The sequence below is a fragment of the Convolutriloba macropyga genome, chromosome 4 (genome assembly GCF_964194025.1).
Source record: "Convolutriloba macropyga chromosome 4, txConMacr16.3, whole genome shotgun sequence".
In the NCBI taxonomy this organism is placed as follows: Eukaryota; Metazoa; Xenacoelomorpha; order Acoela; family Convolutidae; genus Convolutriloba; species Convolutriloba macropyga.
The window spans coordinates 67,083,790-67,109,165 of NC_134471.1; the positions used below are offsets into that span (position 1 = coordinate 67,083,790).

General features: G+C 37.5%; 1 protein-coding gene across 1 annotated transcript in view; it reads left to right on the top strand.

Annotated features, from left to right (window-relative positions):
• The window catches only part of LOC142338619 (uncharacterized), a 215,436-nt gene that overhangs the window by 185,320 nt on the left and 4,740 nt on the right, over positions 1-25,376 (top strand). Inside the window, exon 3 of the mRNA XM_075388455.1 lies at positions 7,397-7,415. Coding sequence (XP_075244570.1) covers positions 7,397-7,415 — 19 coding nt within the window. The remainder of the gene's footprint in view (positions 1-7,396; positions 7,416-25,376) is intronic.

The following is a 25,376-nucleotide window of genomic DNA, read 5'->3' on the forward strand; positions in this document are numbered from 1 at the left end:
GCCAAGTGTCTAAGGTATTTGATCCAATCGGCCTAGTGGCACCATTTACCGTTGGTGCCTGATTGTTACTAAAGGACATCTGGCGTGTCAGCGGGCAGCACTGTGATGAAGAATTACCTAAAGACACCGTTAAAAGGTTGCTCGAATGGAGTGTAGAACTACCCAAGCTTGCCAAAATCACTATACCAAGGATCGACTTTTCCGGAAACTTTGAACACCTGGAACTACACATTTTTGGCGATAGTTCACAAGAAGTTTTCAGTGCCGTTGCATTTCTCCGAGCCCGAGTCATTACTTCGAGTGGGCCCCAAACGGAGCTTGCGTTTGTCCTCGCGTAGCACCGATGAAGGTGATGAAAATTCCAAAGCTAGAGCTGCAAGCTGCTTTAATGGCCGCTCGGTTGAAACAAGACATCTGTCGAGCCCTCACTGTGCATGTTAACAAAGTTTCAATGTGGAACGATAGCACTACTGTCTTACAGTGGCTTCACTCCACAAGCAAGCAGCGAATATTTATTGCAAACCGTGTATGCGAGATTTTAGAACACAATAGCGTTGACGAATGGAACGACGTCGCCTCAAGCGATAATACGGCAGATGCCGGCACTCGTGGTATGACCGCTGAGGTTCTGCAATCAAGTAGCTGGGTGAGGGGTCCAGATTTCCTAATAAACAAGGAATTCCCGTTCGAACCAAGCATCGAAGTATTTAAAACCATCAAACTTGGTATACGCACTCCGCTTGTTACCTTCTCACGAATGTTACCGTAATGCCGATGGTACAATCATAGACACCATGGAGCTTGAAGAAGCCGAGCGTCATCTCCAGTATCTTGTCCAAGGAGAGTCTTTCAAGGCAGAGAGGAAAGATCTCCTCGAAAACAAACCCGTTAAACGGAGTAGCCGTATTGCTCTGTTTTCTCCCTTTAGTGGGCCAAATCGTCTAATTCGTTCGGCTGGCCCCATCAATCGGTTGGTCGAAGTTGATTTTGATATAAAACATCCTATGGTTCTCGACGCACGCCATGCATTTGTGAAATTGTTCCTTAGGCACATCCACGTTAAACATCATCATCAAGTTATGGATTACATGCGGGCTAAAATACAAGAACGTTATACCATCCTTAAATTACGTTCCTCACTGCGTTCTATTAAACCTAACTGCGTTACGTGCCGAATGTTCCGCGCTGTCACTCTCCAACCTATCATGGCTGACCTCCCAGTAGAAAGACTCGCATACCAGTCTGCTCCCTTCACGAATAGCGGGGTCGACTACTTCGGCCCGTTTTACGTAACTGCACGCAGGACTACCGAGAAAAGGTGGGGCTTCCTCTTCACGTGACTAACTACTCGTGTCGTTCATGTTGAAATCGTTCCGTCCATGGACGCCAGTTCGTGTGTAATGGGAGTGGAGTGGTTTGTCTACCGTCAGGGTACACCGGCCATTATTTGGTCTGATAATGGCACTGACTTTGTTGGTGCGCAAAAAGAACTACGCGAAAACATCGAAAGGTGGAGCGCCATCAATATCGCCAAGGAATTTGCCCACAAAGGCATTAAGTGGAGGTTCAATCCGCCTAGTGCGCCACATAAAGTGGCATCTGGGAGAGGCTGGAACGAAGTTTTAGGCGAAAACTTTACAACATCCTCGGTACTCGTCGTCACATGGACGAAGTTTTGAACACTACTTTTTGTCTCGTCAAACACGCGCTTAATTCACGTCCGTTAACGCCCGTAAGCGCCGACCCGTCCGACCTAGGCGCATTAACACCTAATCGTTTTCTTCTCGGTAACCAAGCACGTAGTCTCCCTTTAATCATTGGCGTATATGAGTTTGATCACCGTAAGCGTTACGCCCGCGCGCAATCTTACGCTAACAGTATTTGGCCTCGTTGGATTAAAGAGTACGTCCCGACACTGAACCGACGTTCTAAGTGGCAAACGCCTGCCGAGCAACACCTAAAGACTGGTGACTAGATCTGGGTAGTTGAGGAGACCAATCCTAGGGGATACTACCCTATTGCTCGGATCACTGAACTCCGTTACGGTTCAGACAGCGTGTCACGCTCCACCGTATTGCGCACGTCCTCCGGATCGCTCGTTCGCTCGCTTGTAAAATTTGTAGCGATTCTCCCAACATCTTCTTCTGGGCCGGAGGATGTTACTGGGTAAAGTGAGATTATTATCCAATCAGAGACGAGTATTTCTAATAATTTAAATACGTTCTAATATTCATAGAAAGTTCCAAAAAAGTTCGTATAACCTAATTTTAAGTAAATATAACCACGATATGTATCACATAAGGCGGTTTTCGGCTTAATATTTTTAAGTTCTCTGGACGATTGTTGATCGAATATGAACCGATTCTGACGTCAATAACTTCAGACAAAAAACCAGTAAAAGAGCATCAAAAAAACTTTGCCGTCTAAACTCTCACTTGTTGCTATCATCGTTAATGCTAATACGTTACATAATGTTAACGCTACTTTATCTCGTTGTTATTGTACATTGCTTCATGATCAAAAAAGACTGAATTGAGCATCCCAAAGAGTGTTTTCACCTTTATACCCCTTTAGATTTAATGCTCTGTTGCCCCGGTAGTCAGCAATCGATACCGTTGCATCGAAATCACTCATTGGGTGCCTCTCATTTTCTCTCCTGCTTTTGTTCTTTAGGTCCCGGCTTATCTGGGACCGACCCTTTCGTTATTTGTGCTCCCATGGCTTTCTTTCTTGTGCTGTTTAGATCCCGGCTTATCTGGGACTAGCCTCTTTAGATTCAGTGCTCTGGCTTAACCGGAATTCCCCTTTCCTTTTCTGAGATGCACGATTTTAAGGTTTTTGGTGCCTCGGTAGCCGGCAGTTGCTACGGTTGCATCGAAATCACTCATCGAGTGCCTCTCAATTTCTCTCTTGCTTTTGTTCTTTAGGTCCCGGCTCATCTGGGACCCATCCTTTTCGTTATTTGAGCTATCATTGCCTTGTTTCTTGTGCTGTTTAGATACCGGCGTCTCTCGGACAGCCCCGCCCTTTCGTTTCTTTACTCTTTTTCGCTTTTCTGCTTGTGTTGTTTAGATCACGGCTTATCTGGGACTAGCCCCTTTAGAGTTAATGGTCTGGCTTAACCGGAGCTCCCGTTTCGTGTTCTGAGATTCACGGTATGAGTGTTTTTGGTGCCGCGGTAGCCAGCACTTGCTACCGTTGCATGCTACCGTTGCCTCCCATGTTCTCTCCAGCTTGTATTCTTTAGGTCCCGGCTTATCTGGGACCGACCTCTTTCTTTAGTTGTGCTTTCATTGCTTTCTCTCTTGTGCTGTTTAGATCCTTGCTTATCTGGGAACCATCCCTTTCTTTATCTGAGCTCCCACTGCTTTCTTTCTTGTGTTGTTTAGATCCTAGCTTCTGGGACCTTCCCTTGTGTATGGTTTTATAGTAGTTTTATGTTCCTTGTATGACTACTAGGAAATCACCGATGATCCTTGTATGACTACTAAAAAATCATATATGATCCTTGTTTGACTTTTAAGAAATCATACATGATAAATTTAAGACTTCTTATTAGTAAAACAAGGATCATATATGATTTCCTAATAGTCATACAAGGATCATATATGATTTCCTAATAGTCATACAAGGATCATATATGATTTCCTAATAGTCATACAAGGATCATATGTGATTTCCTAGTAGTCATGCAAGGATCATATATGATTTCCTAGTAGTCATACAAGGATTACAAATGTTTTCGTAAGTCATAGGTCGGCTTGCAGTGGTTGCAATGAGTGAGCTATCCGTTTTCGAATGCTTGCGATCTACGAGCACTATTACCTAACATTTATGATTTCCTTGATTTCGAACAAGGATCATATATAGGAAATAGTATGCATACAAGGATCCTACTAGGAAATACGTTATAATTTGAATGACATCATATATGATCCTTGTATGACTACTAGGAAGTGGCGACTTGGGTTCTTCCGTTATCCCCTGTACTTGGAAAGGGGCATAGAAACAGCTGCTTCAGCATCTATTGAAAAAGAAATCGGTTAACCATCGGGTTCGTGGAAATCGCTGTCAGCAAGTAACAACAGTTCGATCAAGGGTTGACTAATATGGTATTCAGATGCATTGACATGATCAAGAGCAAGTTGTTCAACATGTTGTTCAAATCCAACTGGGGGATATCGAAAAAATTGCTGGTATATTTCAGGTAAATTTACCTAGAACTTGCAAGTAAATTGTCCTTTAATGCAACTTACCTGCAAGCAATCTCAAATACCTGCAATTCTAGGTGAATTTGCCTGCAATGTACCTAGAAATTGCAGTGTTACCCTCCTAGAATTTTACCTGCAAAAAATTTTTTAGGTAGTTCTACCCGCAAATTGCATGTAAACTTTATTTAACGCATTAGAGAGTATATTTTTACTAAAAGGATCAAAATTAACACAAAGACCAATTTTCTGCTTCGACAAACTTTTGCTAAGCACATACATTCTATTCCTCCCAAACGTGGTTCCAGTGTCTAAAAATGTCTCTCATTTCTCCATTAAGAGTTCAATATTTGGTTTTTGTGCTTAAAAACCTCTGCTATAGCGTTTTGTAAATCAGATTACTTTGATTAACGATTCTCGACCTTGAACATATAAAGTTTGGTTGTGGAGTCGTTGAACAATATCTGATGGTCCTTCAAATAGCTGATAGGTTAGCGACAGCTACTAAAATTGTTATCAATTATGACAGAGGTGTTTTTGGGTCGATGGATAGTTTTTTGAAAATCACAAAATGTTATTTTTTAAAACCGCGAGAGAATATACAGAGCAAAATATTTGACCTTTGATCATAATTTTCTACAGCACTTTTCCTCCCCTTATTATCTGAACAGTCAGTTTTAGCCATGTAAACAAAAATGAAAAGTTGAAAAGCACACCAAAAACTAAATACCGACAGCAAGGATTATTGGTGATAGGGCTAATAATATCTGCTGGAATTTTCCAGGTTTCTGCTCGGAATGACATTGTACCCTACCAATCTTCCCTTGAGGAATATTATCAAATCTTCAATTAGAGTTTTCAAATGTTTTTTTTTTACTTAGAGCTACATACTTAATATAATATTGTTGTTTGAGTTTGCGGATAAATTCTAGGTAACGTATTCTAGGTAAATTTCACGTATTGTTGTTTTGCAGGTAATGTTACCTGTAATTTTGCTTACCTGCAAACGTTGCACGTAAATTTACCCAGACATTTGTTAGATTGGACGTTGCTCTCAAGTTCGATTTCATCATGCATTTGTTTATTTGAGGTCACCCATTCGTTCATGAAAAGCGAGCTGACAACGGCAAAAACCGCCAAAAAAAGCTACATACTAAAAAAAGTTGCAGGCAAATTGATTACAAGTTTATGGTAAAAATACCATGAAGTAGCAGGTAAATTGTTGTTTAATGCAACATACCAACAAACTACCTGCAAGCAATTTAAACTATTCGCAATTCGACGTTAATTTTCCTGCAATATATCTAAAAGTTGAAGTGTTATCATCCTAGATTTTCACCTTCAAAAATTTCTAGTTAGTGCTACCTGCAAATTGCATGTAAAAATTGCAGGATAAATTACATAAAAATTTCAATTGCAGTTTGTTTTTTTTCGGTGAAAACACCTGCAAATTCTTGGTTAATTTGCTTGCGATCTATCTATAATTTGTAGATAGTTTCCCTGCAAAAATTTTCTTCAAAATTAAATAATTTTTTTAGGTAAAATGCATTAAAGAACAATTTACGATTCTCAGATAACAATTCATGATAAATTTACCTGCATTTAGTAATCAAACGACCTGCAAATTCACCTGTGATACCAAAAAGTACGCGACAAATTTGGGGTCCCAGAATATAGCGTGGGATAGCAGAGTCAAAACAAAGTGGAGAAATCTTTCCGAGCACGTTGATGAGACTCTTCAATTTCTTCGATGACTAGAAAGGGTGCATTAATGAGGCCCAAGGGGGAGCCGCGCCAAACTTGAGCGCTTTTCTCGTCTAGATATCGAGGAGAAGAATAAGCCTCAAAAACTCTCAGTCAAAAACCGAGGAAAGGGGCATAAATACGGGTAGGCAAAATGTCACAAAAATAGAAACGGAAAGAGGTGCATAAATTGATATCTATTACACCCATTTTTCGGATTCCCAATTCAAAACCAACTTTTAGAAAATTTTCGAGTGGACATTTGGAATTTTGAAAACGTTGTAAATTGCAACAATTTCACGATTAATTTTCAGCTGTTTCCCAATTTTCGAGTGTATAATCAGAATTAGTGCAACCCGGGCCGAGGATTTTGCCGAAAAATAACGGGGAAAAGAGTGTAAAGATTGTAAAAAAATAACTGTAATTTTTTTTCTTGTGCGGAGCCTGGATAAGATTTACACCCGTTGAAAAGAAAGAAATAAGTGGACAAAACAGTGTAATTTTTAGTGTATTTCTAAGAGTGTAATTTCTGCAAAATTGCGTTGTATTTCTGAGAGTGTAATCGCTTCAAAATTACACTTTTCACTCTTTTCCCCAATAAAAATTGGACGAAAGAGTGTAATCAAAAAGTAATTTTTAAGAGTGTAAAAAGAGTGGATTAAAGAGTGTAAAGAGTGTAAAAAAGAGTGTAATTTTTGTAAAATTACACTCTTACACTCTTTTTCCTGCTTTTTAAGAGTGGAAAAGGCTTTACACCCTTAATCTCGCTTAATAACGGCGGACTAGGGTTGGACACCTCGGCCCGGGAAGTCTGACAAGTGAAATTCCAAAACTGGCGCAAATCTGGCAAGTGAAAAATAAAAATTGGCGCAATTCTGGCAAGCGAAAATTCAGAATTGGCACAAGTCTGCCAGGTGAAAAATCAGAATTGGCGCAAGCCTGGCAAGTAAAAATCAGATTTGGCGCTAAACTGGTAAGTGAAATTTCAAAATTGGCGCAATTCTGTTAGGTGAAAAACCAGGATTCGCACATGTCTCGCCATTGTAAATTCAGAATTGCCACAAGTCTGTCAAATAACAAATCAGAATTGGCGCAAGCCTGGCAAGTGCAAAATTAAAAGTGGCCCAAGTCTCGCCATTGTAGAATCAGAATTGGCGCAGGCCTGGCAAGCTTAAAATCAGATTTGACGCTGGTCGGGAAAGTTAAAAAATCAGAATCGGCTCAAGTCTGGCCATTGTAAAATCAGAATTGGCTCAAGTGTGGCAAGGGAAAATTCGGAGTTGGCGCGCAACTCTGGCCATTGTAAAATCAAAATAAAAGCATGTCTGGCAAGTAAAACAAATTGATGTGAATTAGTACTGTTGAAGAATTGCATTAGAAGTGTCAGTACTTGATTCGTACTTTGTGTTCGGTACTGGAGTAAATTGAGTGTCATTCTTTTTCAGCTGCTGGAAACAGAATTTTGTACAACCGCTAACTTAAATTTTTCAAAACTCCCTTCATGAAACGATGGTACTAATTTTACAAGTATTCGCTTATGACCAGTTTTTAGGTCACTTGTTTAGGCTAATTTTTGTTCTCATCTGTCATTAAGGTTTCAAAACAAATCGGAGACACCAACTATCGATTTTCATAAAGTTTCTCTACCGATTTTGCAACTCAAAACTTTTAATCGACATGTCCGCGGAAAACGATACAAACTTAGGAGACCAACGAGGATCAGCGATATTTCGGAAATTTTAATGTGGTATTGAAGGATGATGAATAAATAATGAATATGAAATGCAATCAATAGTGATGATAATCTCATCAAAATAAAACTTTTGAAATATAGATTGCTGTAATTTTGGTTTCCTACAAGTTATGTTTCTACACTGAGCGCATACAATATACTAACCTAGGCTGGGATACCAGACGGAAGTGACCTCTGATCAGACTGATCGGCTGTCTTTGACTCGTGTTCGTTCGAACTCCGCTCTAAGCTGTCTCTCATCAGACCTTCCCACACGGAAATGAGAACTGACCATACCAAAGTCAGGCCAATGTCCAAACGTTTTGGTAACGATTGTTTTATGGCTCAGACTAAGTCCAGATCGCTGGAAGTAACTTCTGATTAGACTATCGTGCGCTCCAAAGTCACTCATCACTGGACTAATATGCGCCCGAACACACCTCTGCTCAGACACATCCCGGGTTGAGAAATTGCGACAAAATCGACGCAAGAACTGTCGTTTTTGGTCGACTTTTGTCGATTTCGTCGGTTTTTTAAGTAGGAAGTGATGTCGATTATCGTCGTTTTCATCGGTATTGTCGGTTTTGGCAGTAAAAAGTGTCGATTATCGTCGTTTTTTGTCGGTAATGTCAGTCTCAATTTGTTTTAAAGACTAAAGAAATAGAGAAAAACTAAGTGACTAGTGGTGCAGTGGAAGAGAAGGTGGATAGTAATATATGGGTCCAAGGTTCGAATCATGGCAGGGACTGTCAGTTTTGTGAGATTTTTAGAATGGCAAAAACCAACGATTCCTACGTTAAAATACCGACGAAAACCGATCAAAGCGACGAAAAAAACGTAGGGGCTTTGATCGGATTTGGCGAAGTAAAAGCGACGAAAACCGACGATTTCTTATGTTTAAATCCGAAGAATTTCTCAACACGGGATATGCGCCCAAAATTGCCTCTGATCAGAACCAAGTGCGTTCGAAATTGCATCTGACCGGCCTCAAGTGCGCGCGAAATTGCCTGTGATTGAACTCAAGTGTGCCAGAAATCGCCTCTGATCAGACTCAAGTGCGCTCGAAATAGTCTCATCAGAAAGGCAAAGTCTGCTTTTAATTGTAAGCAAATCTTTCGTTATTGATAAAATAAAATCGTTTCATAGAAGTCGACGTTTGCAGTAACATATTTAACTTATGGAAAACCAATTTTAACTTTAGCGCCATGGAAACAAAACCATTAAAAACTCGTTTTATATGCCGTTGGGTGCATGTTCATCAATGAAGACGAATATAAACAACTTTCCATAAAGCATATTGAACTGCAGTTACCCAAAATTGTTTGTAAAGGGGACCATCAATTGCTTGCAGCTCGACTTCTTGGTTCTGTTCAGCGCCACCAGTCTCTAGATGAGTCTTTAATCAGAACATGCTCTATTAATGGCTGCTGGCGAGGCCAACATCTCTCAGTAAAATAATACAAAAAAATAAAGAAGTTTTTAACTTGATTTTTTGATTGCATCTTATTGCGCTTGAATTTTTTTCTGATTGCAATAATAAGCGCTTGAATCTGCCTCTGATCAGACCATCCCAGACGGAAGTTTCCTTTGATCACAAAAAAATTAGACCACAGTCAGTCTTTCGTGTGCTCGAACCAAATTAAAAACCCTGGAATTTTGCTCTGTAAACACCCCGTATGCGTTCAACGTGCGTCTGACTAGATATCACTTCCCTCTGGCACCTCAATCTTGGAAGCATGAAATACAATAAATTTTACAAAAAAATTTCAGTTAATAACCAAAAAATCGTTAAGACCAGAGCTTAAAGACTGAGCGGTACGGTTGTACCATATCTGATAAAGTGTACCTAATTAATAGTTGTCCGTGTGCTAGTTAAGTTAAATGTTGTTCATACATATTCACATAAGAAAAACTTTACCGCCGACTGTAAAATTAAGTTTTTAGTTTGATCACACTTCAGTTTTTATTAACTGAAGAAATTTTTCATTCTCTTAAATAAATCAACAAAATAGTGCCGCATTCGTAACATTATTGCCAAACAGAATTAGAAGCTGTAACTCTTCACTTCACTATAGTGGATTCGCACCTCGAATCCGACATCGCTAGTTTATTACGTATCCGTGGCTCAAATACATATCTCTGTAGTGACAGGTATCAAATGGCGCAGTCAGCAACCAAAGAACGTGCTCTTCTAGGAATAGACCCCTTTTGGGAGCGGCCAACTTTGGAACCCCTCGTTGAGATAGGAAAGTTGGAGAATATTTTTAAAACTGGCCATACTCGCCAAAGAATGACCAGGTATCTCGGTTGATACTTTACCAGAAGAACCACCGGATAAAGTTACTCTTCCCTTGAACCCATCTACGACGAAGTTGTAGACAATAGCACTGCTCAAAGTGAAAGAGACCGCAGATTTCGGAACGAACAACTCAAGAATGCATGGCTTAACAGGTGTCAGAAGTTTGGAGCACCAGGAAATCTGTGCGGTGATAGACCATGGATGTTTTGTGACATGGAAGTTTTGTGACCATGGAAGTTTTGTGCGAATATTTGACTCCCAGGAACCAAATATTCAAAATGATCAGATATCTACAAAGGACATTTGGGAGAGTTTGGATCAGGTCTTCACCAAACAGATGATTAAAACATTTGTCAGTTATAGTTTTCCAACCCAGAAAAAACTTAAATTAGAACCAGTTGAAAAATTTTACGGATGTCTCCGTGAACTCTCTCTGAACTGCAATCTCGACAGCCATGAGAATCTATAATTGGAGATGTACTTTCATCGCAAATATACATGTTGGTGAAATTCACAGAACTTTGAAAATAAACGAGATCAGCCAAAAAGGCCTTAGAAGTGGCGATGAATATTGAGATGGGTATTCAAAATCAGTTGAAGATGTCCGGAACAGTCACTAATTCAACTTCAATTGAGGTAGCGAATATGTCCATCAACAGCATTCAAAATCCTTGGAACAGATCCTGACCCTCAATGAGCAATTTTGTCAAACCTACAATCTGTCCCAACAGGGGTTATGGATGTTAAACTGCTCATCTACAGAACTGTCCTGCTCGCGGAAAAAACTGCGAAAACTGTGGAAATGCGAATCGTTTTGCAAAAGTATGTAGAAGGACTAAACAACAAATGAAGCCAAAACCAAGGGTCAACAACGTAGACGCTACAATTTGTGAGCAGCGACAGTCGGAAATTTTCCAACAACATAGTATCTATGTTGCTAACTACGATTCTGATTATGATGAATTTGATTATTTTTGTGTTGCTATAATCTCTGATAGTGACAATGTCAGAGATGTGGAACCAGTGAAGGTGAACATTCACATCGAAAATACAGAGACGAAAGCATTTGTGGATTTGTGGAGCGTTTGCACTTTTATTAACAGGAGTCTAGCAAACGCAGTAGTATCGGATTGTCAGGAAAGCTTTTGGAGATGCACGAAATAAAGAATTTCTACAATGATTTAGTCAAGACCATCGGAGTAATCAAAACATCAGTTAAAAGTAACGATTGGGTAGCTGCAAACGTCAATGTTACTGTTGTTTAAGATGGTCATAGACCAATACTTGGGCGAGACCTTTTCTCACAACTTGGACTATCACTCACTTGAGCTAAACAAGTCTCGAATGTTGAACAAAACCAATGGTTAATCGAGAAAGAAAGAGCATTCAACTTTCCTGGTCTAATCTCTCGAATTGGTAAATAATTGAAACACTCAGTTAAATCTACATTTCATAAAAACTTCACACCTACACATCAAAAAGGACGTCGAGTACCTATTAACCTTCTACCCTTAGTTACCACAGAACTTTAAAAATTATTAGATGAAAAGTTAAATAGTTGTTCCGATAAAAATTTCATATACCCAATAGTTATCGCATTAAAAAGAGATAAAACAGTTAATTTGGATCTTGACTCAAAGATTTTGAATAAAACTATTCACAAAAAGAAATAACAGATGCCCAACATCGATAACCTAATTGACACAATACAACAAAATTTAAATACTAACGCATCACATGAAACAGCATATTTCTCATTTTTGGATTTGAAAAACGCATACAGCCAATTAAACTTAGAACCGCTCGGCATTGCAACTTTAACATTTTAGTGGTGAGGATACCGCTGTATATCGCTTTATTACCGGGTTCCATGGGCTAACTGATATGCCAGCGGCATTCCAAAAAGTAATGGACTACACATTAGTTAGGCTAGACAATACTCATTGTTTTCTAGATGATATTATAAAAGTCAGCCGTGGTTCAAAAAAAAGACCACTTGAAGTTAGTTTACAAAAGCCTCGGAAAATTAGATGAGGACAATTTGAGAATAAATTTTGCCCAAATGTTACTTCGCTAAAACTGAAATAGAGTGGTTGGGTTATAAGTTTACTCAACCTGGAATCGCACCACTTGAAACTAAAACATCAGCAATTCTTAACCTAACAGCAGCTAAAAACTTAAAACAATTATGATCATTTTTAGGATCTGTACATTACCTTGAAAAAGTAATTCCTAAACTATCTCAATTATGCCATCCACTTCGACACTTACTTAAAAAGAACACAAATTTTATTTGGAATGATGAACTTGAAACCCACTTCCAACATATTAAAAACACAGTAGCAAACGCCACGGAAAACACACATTATAAACCAAACTTGGAGACCCGGATCAAATGCGATGCATCTAGAGCTGGATTAGGAGCGGCATTAGAACAGCGGTCACCAACAGGTTGGAATACAATCGCATTCGGGTCTCGCTTCCTGAACTCAAATGAGGAACGCTATAGTTTCAATGAACTAGAATTGCTAGAAGTTGTGTGGTCTATTGAGTTTTTTAAATGTTACTTATACGGAAAATCATTCACAATCATTACAGATCATCGGGCATTACTTTCCATAATGAAGGAACACAGATCTAACAAATCTTACAATAGTCGTTTAACCCGTTGGATGGATTGGTTATTACCTTTTGACTTTAACATCGAACATATACCAGGCGCAAAATTGAGGCTGGTAGATTACATTTCCCTACAACCAAATCAAAAACCAAAAAATACAAACAATTATGTTGAGGAATTTGCGGTTGCAACAATTACTCGCATTCGTGACGCGATAGCAGCAATTTATATAAATACCACACCACAAAACTGTCAATCACAGCACTTGAACAGCGTCAATTACACACATTCCACACGTGCCTTAATACCCCACCAAACAAATCATTCCAATTTGCTTTCTGCCTTAAATCTCCGCGCGAATCAGTTGCTTCTTTCTAACTCTGCAAACGCAGCACAAATCCAGACTTTCAAAAATTCAAGCATGAGCAACTCAAATGTAATTCAACAAGCACCACCAACACCTGCGACTAGCAGAATAACCTTTCCATCAACTCCTAACTCAGCGGTCAGCTCCACCCGTTCTTCCAATGAGTGCCCAGCATAGCCGAACTTGGAACTCTCAAAGGAGTAGGTCTTTAAGAACAATCTAACGCAACTGTTCACGGAGGACTTCTTGGCGGTTCTAACAAGTAAAGACGCAGTTCTAAGTTCTAAAGGAAGTGAGGGTCTGCATCCTTCAGGATGACGAGCAAGGTTGCAAAGAAGTAAACCCTCACCTCCACTCATATTGGAGGGACTGCACTTCCGTTCAGGATGAACGTGTGTCTATACCACATTCTATAGAGGATGCGGTGCTTAAATCCCTTCATCTCACCCACCCAGGCAGTTGGGGTATGATTACCCTACGCCAATATACATTCTGGCCTTATATGCATAGAGAAATCCTCAATAACGCCGCGCAGTGCAAACCCTGCACTGATATTGGTAAGAACTTAAAACCCGTCATTCCAGCGTCGGAATGGCAACCTTTACAAAATTGTGCTTAACCTAACGAACAAATTCAAGTAGACTTCGGAGGACGAATTACCAGTGAAAAAGATCAATATGTACACTTTGTTGCCTGTGTTGACCGATTCTCTAAATAACCCCAGTAGAAATTTTTGATAAAACTAATGGACCTAATGTAATAAAATTTCTGGATGAATAAATACAAATACACGGAGTTCCCCGAAATAATGGAATAGACCAAGCACGTTGTCTAATTGTATATAAAGTCAAAAGTTTTTTGTAAACAACATAATACTAACTTTATCACCGCTCCTGCTAACGATCATAGGGCTATTGGATTAGTGGAGCGTTTGATGCAAACAATTAAAAGGCGTCTAAGCTGCATGAAATTCGATAATAGAAATAACACATTCACAATTAAAGAAGCAATAAAGCAAATAGTCTATCAATTACGTAAATGTAGGCAAAAGTCTACAAATGGGACACCTTTCCAAGCATATTTTGGAAGGAAACCAAATACACCACTTAGTAATATAAGCACAATACCGAATCTAATTTTTCATATGAAAGTATTCTCAACCAATATTTAGATGCTGACACAGTTCCCGGCGAAGATTATTTGGACGGCAATGGCTGGGTAACTGGAGAAAGGAGCGATATCTTTATGGAAGAAGACATGACGAAGGCCCAAGTAGACGCGGGCAGATGATACATTGGAGACAAGAATAAATCCGTCTCCAGATTAATTCACCACCCAAAGATAACCAATCCAATATCCGAAACCGAACAATCCCTTGAACTGATTCTGGCTCAAAAGTTTTCTAAGCGTTCAAAGCGGGATTTGAGGGGGCTTTGGGAGACACTAGCACCCAGCAGTACGGCCGTTAGAACATCTCCTACAACGACGGCTATCAAAGAGCCCGGTGTTCCAGAAGTTAAAGTGCGCAATAGCGATATTGCCAAGTTTGGGCCACGGCCGGAACGGAATACGGAGCTGTGGCAATATGCTCAAAGAAGGCCACTTCCGCACGACAAAACCACGGAGGAAAAATCCCCCAAAACTCCAAAGAACTGAAGAAAAAATACAGCGGTGATATTAAAATTAGACATCGACCATCTCAAGCAGATTATTCTTCTGGAATCTCTTCAGCGAACAGCATTATTTGAAAGGCAGTGTCGTCGCGAAAGCCGAAGAAACCCCAAGCCGGGACAAGTCGCTCACGCCAGTCGTCAGCAACACCAAATACATCCAACGCTTCGTCAATTGCAGCTTCCTCAGCGACCTCTTTGACTGCCAATCCAACAACCTCGAAGCCCCAGGCTATTTTGGATTCAAAAGCTCGGTGTGCTCTTTGACTGACAATGAATCAATGCTGGTTCCAAAATGCCAGAAACAGAACAATCCGTTGATTGAAACGGTTATCCACGAGGAAGCACTACAACCACCAGTGTCTCAACCGACCGCAACTTGGTCCCCGGATGAATACAATTATGCAGACTACGAACGTGAAGTCAGCATGAGTGTTTTTTTTGCTGCAAATCAATTATAAGCACTGTTCAATGCTTTGTCAGTAAACTGAATATGTTGCCAGTTATTTTTAATTATCAATTCTTGAACTCAAAACTTATATTATTTGTTAATTTCAGTCATTTGTCGTTCAATTCTGCTATGATAAATTATGTCTTTGTTTTTTTGTTATTTGAAACCGTTTAAGTTTAAACGACGATACAATTGCGCTGCATTTGCTCATTAATTTATGCTCTCTGTTTAAAATTAATTGTAAACGTATATGGTTTACGTTATATTAGATTGAATTTTGGAAGCCATTGCAATTCGGTTGTTTTTAATCTGTTTCAATTGCCATTGTTATGTGAGTACTACATCATTGCCTATAGTAACCAGTGGAATGGTTATGTGGATTGGTTGTACCATATCTGATAAAGTATACTTAATATTTAGTTGTCTTGTGCTAGTTAAGTTGTTCATATATATTCACATAAGTAAAACTTTAACGCCGACTGTAAAGTTAAGTTTTCAGTTTGATCACACTTCAGTATTTATTAACTAAAGATAACTTTCATTCTCTTAACTAAACCTCTGAAATTCAGTTGTTCTCAATCTCTTCAGTTTTGTCATCAGAATAGTTCAACGAAGATTCGAGACAGTTTTCCACGTCACTAATATAGTGCTGCATTCGTAACACTATTGCCAAATAAAATCGAAAGCTTTAATTCTACACTTCACTGAATATAGTGGATTCGCAGCCCGAATCCAACATCGCCAATTTATTACGTATAAATATCACAGACTGCCTTCGTAAGCGAAACTTTTAATTTTGTCAGCCTCCAATGTGATGAACGCAACAGTTACAGAAAGCTATTAGAAATTTGTTTCCTGCTTACTAGGTCTTTGAATAGACAGTTTTTGAAATATCTAAATTATTAAACATCAGACTCAAAAGAATATTTTGTAAGAATAAACAATGGCTAAAACACAAATGGCTTTGTTCGACAGAGGGAAGACGGGGGACCAATGTCACATCTCACTATCTCGTTCCGCACTTATTTTTCAAAATTACACATTTCCACCCTTAGTTAAGCGGAAAATTAGTTGTTTTTTTTACACACTTAACACTCTTTTCCCCGTTATTTTTCGGGGAAATCAACCCCCGGGGGAAGTTAACAACCCTTACGCCACAGAGGTATACCCAAATCGCAACGGGCGAATTTGACTGATCTGTGTATCCTTATCTTGTTCGTTTTTCCTATGTTACTACATTGAAAATGCAACAGTATTACAAAAAAACGACTTTAGCAAAAACAGACAAAATTGAAGGGAATTGCGCTACCCGTGTGCGTAAAAGTGTCAAAAATTTAACCGCAAATTTGAAATTCAAGATTTGTAACCAATTTTTTGCGCTTTGCGTATCACAAATCTGCTCGATTTATGTATCTCTTTGCACGCAACACAACTCAATTTCGCACTTAGCTCCGCAATTAAGCCTCTATTATTGCGAGTTTTTGAGCTTGTAAAATTTGTTAATAATGCAACAATTACTACTATTACTACAATTGCTACTACTACTACTACTACTACTACTACTACTACTACTACTACTACTACTACTACTACTACTACTACTACTAATACTACTACTACTACTACTACTACTACTACTACTACTACTACTACTACTACTACTACTACTACTACTACTACTACTACTACTACTACTACTACTACTACTGCTACTACTACTACTACTACTACTACTACTACTACTACTACTACTACTACTACTACCACTACTACTACAACTGCAAAAGGCAGTCGAAATTAGTGCGCAGTCAAAGAAGCGTTCAAAGCGGGTTTTGAGGGGGCTTTGGGAGACACTAGCACCCGGCAGTACGGTCGTTAGAACATCTCCTAAAACGACGGCTGTCAGAGAGCCCGGTGTTCTAGAAGATAAAATCCTTAATAGCGATATTGCCAAGTTTGGGACACGGGCGGAACAGAATACGGAGCTGTGGCAATATGCTCAAAGAAGGCCACTTCAGCACGACAAAACTACGGAGGAAAAATCGCCCAACACTCCAAAGAACTGAAGAAAAAATACAGGGGTTATATTAAAATTAGACATCGACCGTCTCAAGCAGTTTATATTTCAAAGGCAATGTCGTCGCGAAAGCCGAAGAAACCCCAAGCCAGGAAAAGTCGCTCACGCCAGTCGTCAGCAACACCAAATACATCAAACGCTTCGTCAATTGCAGCTTCCTCAGCGACCTCATCGACTGCCACTTCAAGATTCTCGAAGTCTAAGAGAAATAGAAAAGCCCCATACTATTTTGGATTCGAAAGCTCGGTGTGCTCTTTGACTGACAATGAATCAATGCCGGCACCAAAACGCCAGAAACAGAACAGTCCGGTAATTGAAACGGTTATCCAAGAGGAAGCACTGCAACCACCCGTGGTCGAAACATCATTCGAGTTGCTCGTTGTCAGTCCCCCAGCGTCTCAACCGACCGCAACTTGGTCCCCGGATGAATACAATTATGCAGACTACGAACGTGAAGTCAGCATGAGTGTTTTTTATGCTGAAAATCAATTTTAAACACTGTTCAATGCTTTGTCAGTTAACTGAATATGTTGCCAGTTATTTTCAATTTTCGATTCTTGAACACAAAGTCTTAAGAGCCATTAGCTGTCTACTAAACTATCTGCTTTGGTTAGCATCTTTCATTCAATCGTCAATAACAAGCCTATGAGACCGGTCAGCATTTTACGGCTACTTACTGAATAAAAAAACATGCAAAAAGAGCAAGTTCAAAAAAAAATGAGCGGGTAAAGTTTCGGAGCCATTAAAAGATTATCTTTTCAGTAGAAAGTTCTCTACTTTCAACTAATTTTTTTGCAGCAATGGAACTCTTCTTTTAAACAATTTGACACCAATAAATCAACAAACATGAAAAATTACATTAAAATAACGATTATTTTGAGAAAACCCGTAATGTCGACGCCATTGAATTCAATAGCTTTAAACAGAAGCTAATAAAACCGCTACTTTATGCCTCGATGAGACCACAATGATGTTTGTCATTCAAAGGACGTCAAAATGACATTACAATAAGTCATTGAATATGAAAACCAACAAAAAGAGGCAAAAACCAAAAATTAAGTAGAAAAATGCGAGAATGTGTCGACGCCATTTAAACCATCGGCTTTTCCGTGAAATGTTTGTATGATCCATTAAACATCCTCTCTAGGCCAATGCAACTATCAATATTAACAGAATGTGTTAAGATTCCAAAACGAACCAAAATTACGAAAAAAAATCGAATTTTTTTTTTAAAATAACGAAAATCGATGTATCGAATTCATAACGCCAATATTTAGAAGATAATACCCCGAACTAGATTAGTTTTGGTTGAATTCGAACAACGGGGCGTCTGGATAATACTGAGACTGACTTGCAGTTCAGGTAAAGAAGTTTAAGATTGGTTAATGTTATAAAAAACTCTCGAAAAAAATTTTTTAAATAATTATCAGACATTAAATTCAATAGCTTTCAACGGAAGTCAATATATGCGCTCACTTATGCTCCAATTGGAGGAAAGCATTTTTGTCATGCATATCTAATCAATAAAACATCACAATAAGTGTTATGACCATGTAAACAAGATCAAATACAGGCAAAAACAAAAAATTCAGTAGAAAAGTACGAGAAGAAAGTGTCGAAGCCAAAAAAACCATAAGTTTTTGGAGGCACACTTTATCTCTGATCCATTGAACGTATTTATAAGCCAATGGGAGCTATCAGTTTTAGGATGACGTGATAAGATTTCAAACTGAACCAATAATACGAAAAAATCCACAATTTTTTTTTCAAATCTTGTGGTATTGAAGTCATATAACCAATGGTTGGAAGATAAAGCCGGTAACCAGTGTAATTTTTGTCTGCAGTAGGAAGGCAGGGTGTTCTTTCTTTACTGAAAAGAGCCTACAGTTCACGAAATTAAGTTTAAGATTTTGCTTATTTGAAAAACTTTTTCAAAAGTTAATTTTCAAAGTCTTAGCAGCCATTAGCTGTCTACTTAACTAGCTGCTTTGGGTAGCATCTTTTACTCATTCCTCAATAGCAAGCCCATGTGATCGGTCAGCATTTTACGGCTACTTAAAGAATAAAAAAAACATGCAAAAACAGCAAGTTAAAAAAAATTGAGCGGGGAAAAGTTTTGAAGCCATTAAAAAATTATCTTTTCAGAAAAAACTTCTCTACTTTCAGCTACTTTTTTCTACAGCAATGGAATTCTTCTAAATAATTTGACACCCATAAATCAACAAACATGAAAAATTATATTAAAATCGCGAATGTTTTGAGAAAACCCGTAATGCCGACGCCATTGAATTCAATAGCTTTAAACAGAAGCTAAAAAAGCAGCTATTTTATGCCTCGGTGAGACCACAATGATATTTGTCATCCATAGGACATCAATATGACATTACAATAAGTCATTGAATATGAAAACCAACAAAAAGAGGCAAAAACCAAAAATTAAGTAGAAAAATGCGAGAATGTGTCGACGCCATTTAAACCATCGGCTTTTCCGTGAAATGTTTGTATGATCCATTAAACATCCTCTCTAGGCCAATGCAACTATCAATATTAACAGAATGTGTTAAGATTCCAAAACGAACCAAAATTACGAAAAAAAAATCGAATTTTTTTTCTAAAATAACGAAAATCAGTGTATCGAATTCATAACGCCAATATTTAGAAGATAATACCCCGAACTAGATTAGTTTTGGTTGAATTCGAACAACGGGGCGTCTGGATAATACCGAGACTGACTTGCAGTTCAGGTAAATAAGTTTAAGATTGGTTAATGTTATAAAAAACTCTCGAAAAAAATTTTTTAAATAATTATCAGACATTAAATTCAATAGCTTTCAACGGAAGTCAATATATGCGCTCACTTATGCTCCAATTGGAGGAAAGCATTTTTGTCATGCATATCTAATCAATAAAACATCACAATAAGTCTTATGACCATGTAAACAAGATCAAATACAGGCAAAATTGAAAAATTCAGTAGAAAAGTACGAGAAGAAAGTGTCGAAGCCAAAAAAACCATAAGTTTTTGGAGGCACACTTTATCTCTGATCCATTGAACGTATTTATAAGCCAATGGGAGCTATCAGTTTTAGGATGACGTGATAAGATTTCAAACTGAACCAATAATACGAAAAAATCCACAATTTTTTTTTCAAATCTTGTGGTATTGAAGTCATATAACCAATGGTTGGAAGATAAAGCCGGTAACCAGTGTAATTTTTGTCTGCAGTAGGAAGGCAGGGTGTTCTTTCTTTACTGAAAGGAGCTTACAGTTCACGAAATTAAGTTTAAGATTTTGTTAATTTGAAAAATTTTTTCAAAAGTTAATTTTCAAAGTCTTAGCAGCCATTAGCTGTCTACTTAATTAGCTGCTTTGGGTAGCATCTTTTACTCAATCCTCAATAGCAAGCCCATGAGATCGGTCAGCATTTTACGGCTACTTAAAGAATAAAAAAAACATGCAAAAACAGCAAGTTAAAAAAACTTTAGCGGGGAAAAGTTTTGATGCCATTAAAAAATTTATCTTTTCAGTAAAAACTTCTCTACTTTCAGCTAATTTTTTCTGCAGCAATGGAATTCTTCTAAATAATTTGACACCCATAAATCAACGAACATTAAAAATTATATTAAAATCACGAATGTTTTGAGAAAACCCGTAATGCCGACGCCATTGTATTCAATAGCTTTAAACAGAAGCTAAAAAAGCAGCTATTTTATGCCTCGGTGAGACCACAATGATATTTGTCATCCATAGGACATCAATATGACATTACAATAAGTCATTGAATATGAAAACCAACAAAAAGAGGCAAAATCCAAAAATTAAGTAGAGAAATGCGAGAATGTGTCGACGCCATTTAAACCATAGGCTTTTCCGTGAAATTTTCATATGATCCATTAAACATCTTCACTAGGCCAATGCAATTATCAATACTACGAGAATGTGTTAAGATTCCAAAACGAACCAAAATTACGAAAAAAATATCAAAAATTTAAAAAAAAATAACGAAAAATAGTGTATCGAATTCATAACGCCAATATTCAGAAGATAATAAAAAAACTCGAAAAATTTTGGTTGAATTCCAACAGAGGGCGTCTGGATAATACCAAGTCTAACTTGCAGTTCAGGTAAATAAGTTTAAGATTGGTTACAGTTATAAAAATCTCTCAAAAATCTTTTTTAAAGTCTTAACAGACATTAAATTCAATAGCTTTCAACGGAATTCAGTAGATGCGCTCACTTATGCTCCGATTGGAGGAAAGAATTTTTGTCATGCATAGGTATTCAATAATTCATCACAATAAGTCTTATGACCATGTACACAAGAACAAATACAGGCAAAAACCAAAAATTCAGTAGAAAAAAACGAGAACAAAGTGTCGAAGCCAAATAAACCATAAGTTTTTCTCGGCAAACTTTATCTTTGATCCATTGAACGTATTTTTAAGTGAATGGGAGCTATCATTACTAGGATGACGTAATAAGATTTCAAACTGAACCAAAAATACGAAAAACTCCACATTTTTTCAAATCTTGTGGTATTGAAGTCATATAACCAATAGTGCGAAGATAAAGCCGCTAACCAGAGTAATTTTCGTCTGCAATAGGAAGGCAGGGTGTTCTTTCATTACTGAAAATGGCCTACAGTTCACGAAAATAAGTTTAAGATTTTGTTAATTTGAAAAATTTTTTCAAAAGTTAATTTTCAAAGTCTTAGCAGCCATTAGCTGTCTACTAAACTAGCTGCTTTGGGTAGCATCTTTCATTCAATCCTCAATAACAAGCCTATGAGACAGGTCAGCTTTTTACGGCTACCTAAAGAATAAAAAAACATGCAAAAACAGCAAGTTCAAAAAAATTGAGCGGGAAAAGTGTTGAAGCCATTAAAAAATTATCTTTTCAGAAAAAACTTCTCTACTTTCAGCTACTTTTTTCTACAGCAATGGAATTCTTCTAAATAATTTGACACCCATAAATCAACAAACATGAAAAATTATATTAAAATCACGAATGTTTTGAGAAAACCCGTAATGCCCACGCCATTGAATTCAATAGCTTTAAACAGAAGCTAATAAAGCCGCTACTTTATTTCTCGATGAGACCACAATGATGTTTGTCATTCAAAGGACGTCAAAATGACATTACAATAAGTCATTGAATATGAAAACCAACAAAAAGAGGCAAAAACCAAAAACTAAGTAGAAAAATGCGAGAATTTGTCGACGCCATTTAAACCATCGGCTTTTCCGTGAAATGTGTGTATGACCCATTAATCATCTTCTCTAGGCCAATGCAACTATCAATATTACGAGAATATGTTAAGATTCCAAAACAAACCAAAATTACAAAAAAAAATTGAAAATTTTTTTTAAAAAAATATCGAAAATCAGTGTATCGAAATCATAACGCCAATATTTAGAAGAAAATACCTCGAACTAGATTAATTTGGTTGAATTCGAACAAAAAGCGAGTTCAGGTAAATAAGATTAAGATTGGTTAATGTTATAAAAATAGTCTTAACAGACATTAAATTCAATAGCTTTCAACAGAAGTCAAAAGATGCGCTCGCTTATGCTCCGATTGGAGGGAAGCATTTTTCTCATGCATAGGTAATCAATAAAACATCACAATAAGTCTTATGACCATGTAAACGAGAACAAATACAGGCAAAAACGAAAAATTCAGGAGAAAAGTACGAGAAGAAAGTGTCGAAGCCAAATAAATCATAAGTTTTTCTCGGCACACTTTATCTTTGATCCATTGAACGTTTTTTAAGCCAATGGGAGCTATCAGTTTTAGGATGACGTGATAAGATTTCAAACTGAACCATGAAAGATTTCAAACACGAAAAAATCCACAATTTTTTTTCAAATCTGGTGGTATTGAAGTGATATAACCAATAGTTGGAAGATAAAGCCGCTAACCAGAGTAATTTGTGTCTGCAGTAGGAAGGCAGGGTGTTCATTAATTACTGAAAATGGCCTACAGTTCACGACATTAAGTTTAAGATTTTGTTAATGTGAAAATTTTTTTCAAAAATTAATTTTCAAAGTCTTAACAGACATTAGCTGTCTATTCAAAGCACAAGATAGGTTCACTTTATGCTCCTTGCAAACCCTATTGCAGTTTTATTCGACGAGCTCATGCCTTATGACTCCAAAAATTTTAGTAAAACCTCAAATAGAAAATCAAATCTCATTTAAAATTTCGAAAACTCAGAGTCGAATCCAATCGAATTGAGCAATTCCTTTAAAGCTACTTTTTTTGCTCATTGGGCTTCATTTGACTAAAAATAAAGCTTGTGATTAACGGAACTTTGATATAAAAAGTGACTAGGCTCTAGGTGATTAAAAAACAAAACGAAATATGAAAAGTTTTCTAAAAGAAGATCTCTTAAATGGAAGCAAAATTTTTTTGATAGTGAACTTCTCTATGAGACCAGAACTTTTCTTTTTATCGCCTTTAATCTCATAGGAGCACAAAATTGATTTATTTTGTTGCGTGAAATGTAATTTTGAGTTAACATTTTTTATTAAAAAAAGTTTGAAATATAAAAAATTATTGAACAAAATCATGCCAAATATCCTGTGAAATATAAAATATTATTGAACAAAATCACGCCAAATATCCCGTGTTCACGCAAAACTTCAATCCTCGATAACTCCTCAAAAAAGCAAAATTCAAAAAGATCTTCTTAGTTTCGAAATCTACGCTGGACGAGCTTTTTAATGATACCACTCACCTTTCTCTACAATGAATATATCGATCGGCCAGAATTGTCTGAAAAAAAACCATTTCAGTGTATAGTTCCTCCACCACAAGTGTGGTCGGAACAATCAAGTAATCTACACCAAATGTGCTATGTAGTCGAATGTGGTCTGTTAGTTTCTTTCAAGCTATGGTATCGGTAGTTTTTTTCAAAGGTCTCTGCGAGTTTGCCTCTAATTTTTGCTTTCTTCTATCTTTTGGAGCTGTTTTAGCGCGTCGCTGGAGTTCAGCCTGAAATAGCTACTGTTCATGTACGCATGTACGCAGGGGATGATAAATTGGAGTATAAGCATCTTGTTAAACAGGTCTATGAATCTTCTCTTTCATTAGTGGTTTTGTGAGGTAAGATTCTGTCAGCGTAATCTTTTCGCTCTAAACTTATTTTTTGCTGGTCTGAGTGTAGAGTGTGTTTTTGTTGAGGATTGAAACAAATGTCGCATTTTATTGAATTACGGACTTCATGGGCTGCTCTTTTTGGTGTCCAGTGGTTGCGTTCTTTCTTTTTCTATTTAATGATTTTAGAATAGCTGGCGCCTGTTTGTTACTTGGAGATTGTTGGAAATTTTGAGTAATTGATTTTTTATGAGGTTCAATGCCCAAATACAGTATAAAAGTACAATTTTTCAGCCTTTTGGGGCAATCCGAAATGTTTACCATAAATGCTTTCAGGTAAGATTTTTTTTGTGGCGTGTTGTTGGGGTTTCGGTGATGAAATTCCAATTGTTTCCCTTAATTGCCTCTTCAGTTTTTGAGACCAATGTTGTCATTTTCTAGTTTGTTCATGTTGTCCACGTTATCTATGTGGTTTGGGGATTTTTTATGCTCGATATCAACGGTCTTACCTTTGTCTTCGAATTTAATATGTTCGGTTTGTGGATCTGTTTTTGATTATTGTTGTTTGGTTATCTTCGAATGGTTATCTTGCAAGATCTTGCGAGATTCTGGCAGAATCATGCAAGACGATACATCGTCTTGCAACATTGTCTCCCAAAACCTTTCAGGATTTTGCAAGATAACCATTCGTCTGGCAAGAATCGTTCAAAGTAACCATTCATCTTAGAACATGCAAATAAATTGAACATGACCGAACAGGATCAGAAGGAGACGGAAATGTTACTTTGTAACAATTTTTCTACGTTATGGTAAAGTTATACAGCCGAGAGAGGGTCTTGTTTTCATCTGCTCGAACCAAAATATAAAGCAAAATAATCAGAAATTTTACAATTTTTTGCAAAATAACAATTGTGAAAAACAAACGAGTATAAATGAACAGAGGGTTTTGAGAAGCTCTAAATTGTGATTTATTTGCTCACAGAAACGGTAAAATTTTACTCTTAGTTCCCCAAACATATGTTGTATTTCATCAAAATACAGATGTCTTATTTTAATTTTGATTGCAATTTTCTCTTAAAACTTACTCAAAAATATTTTAGGAAAATCATG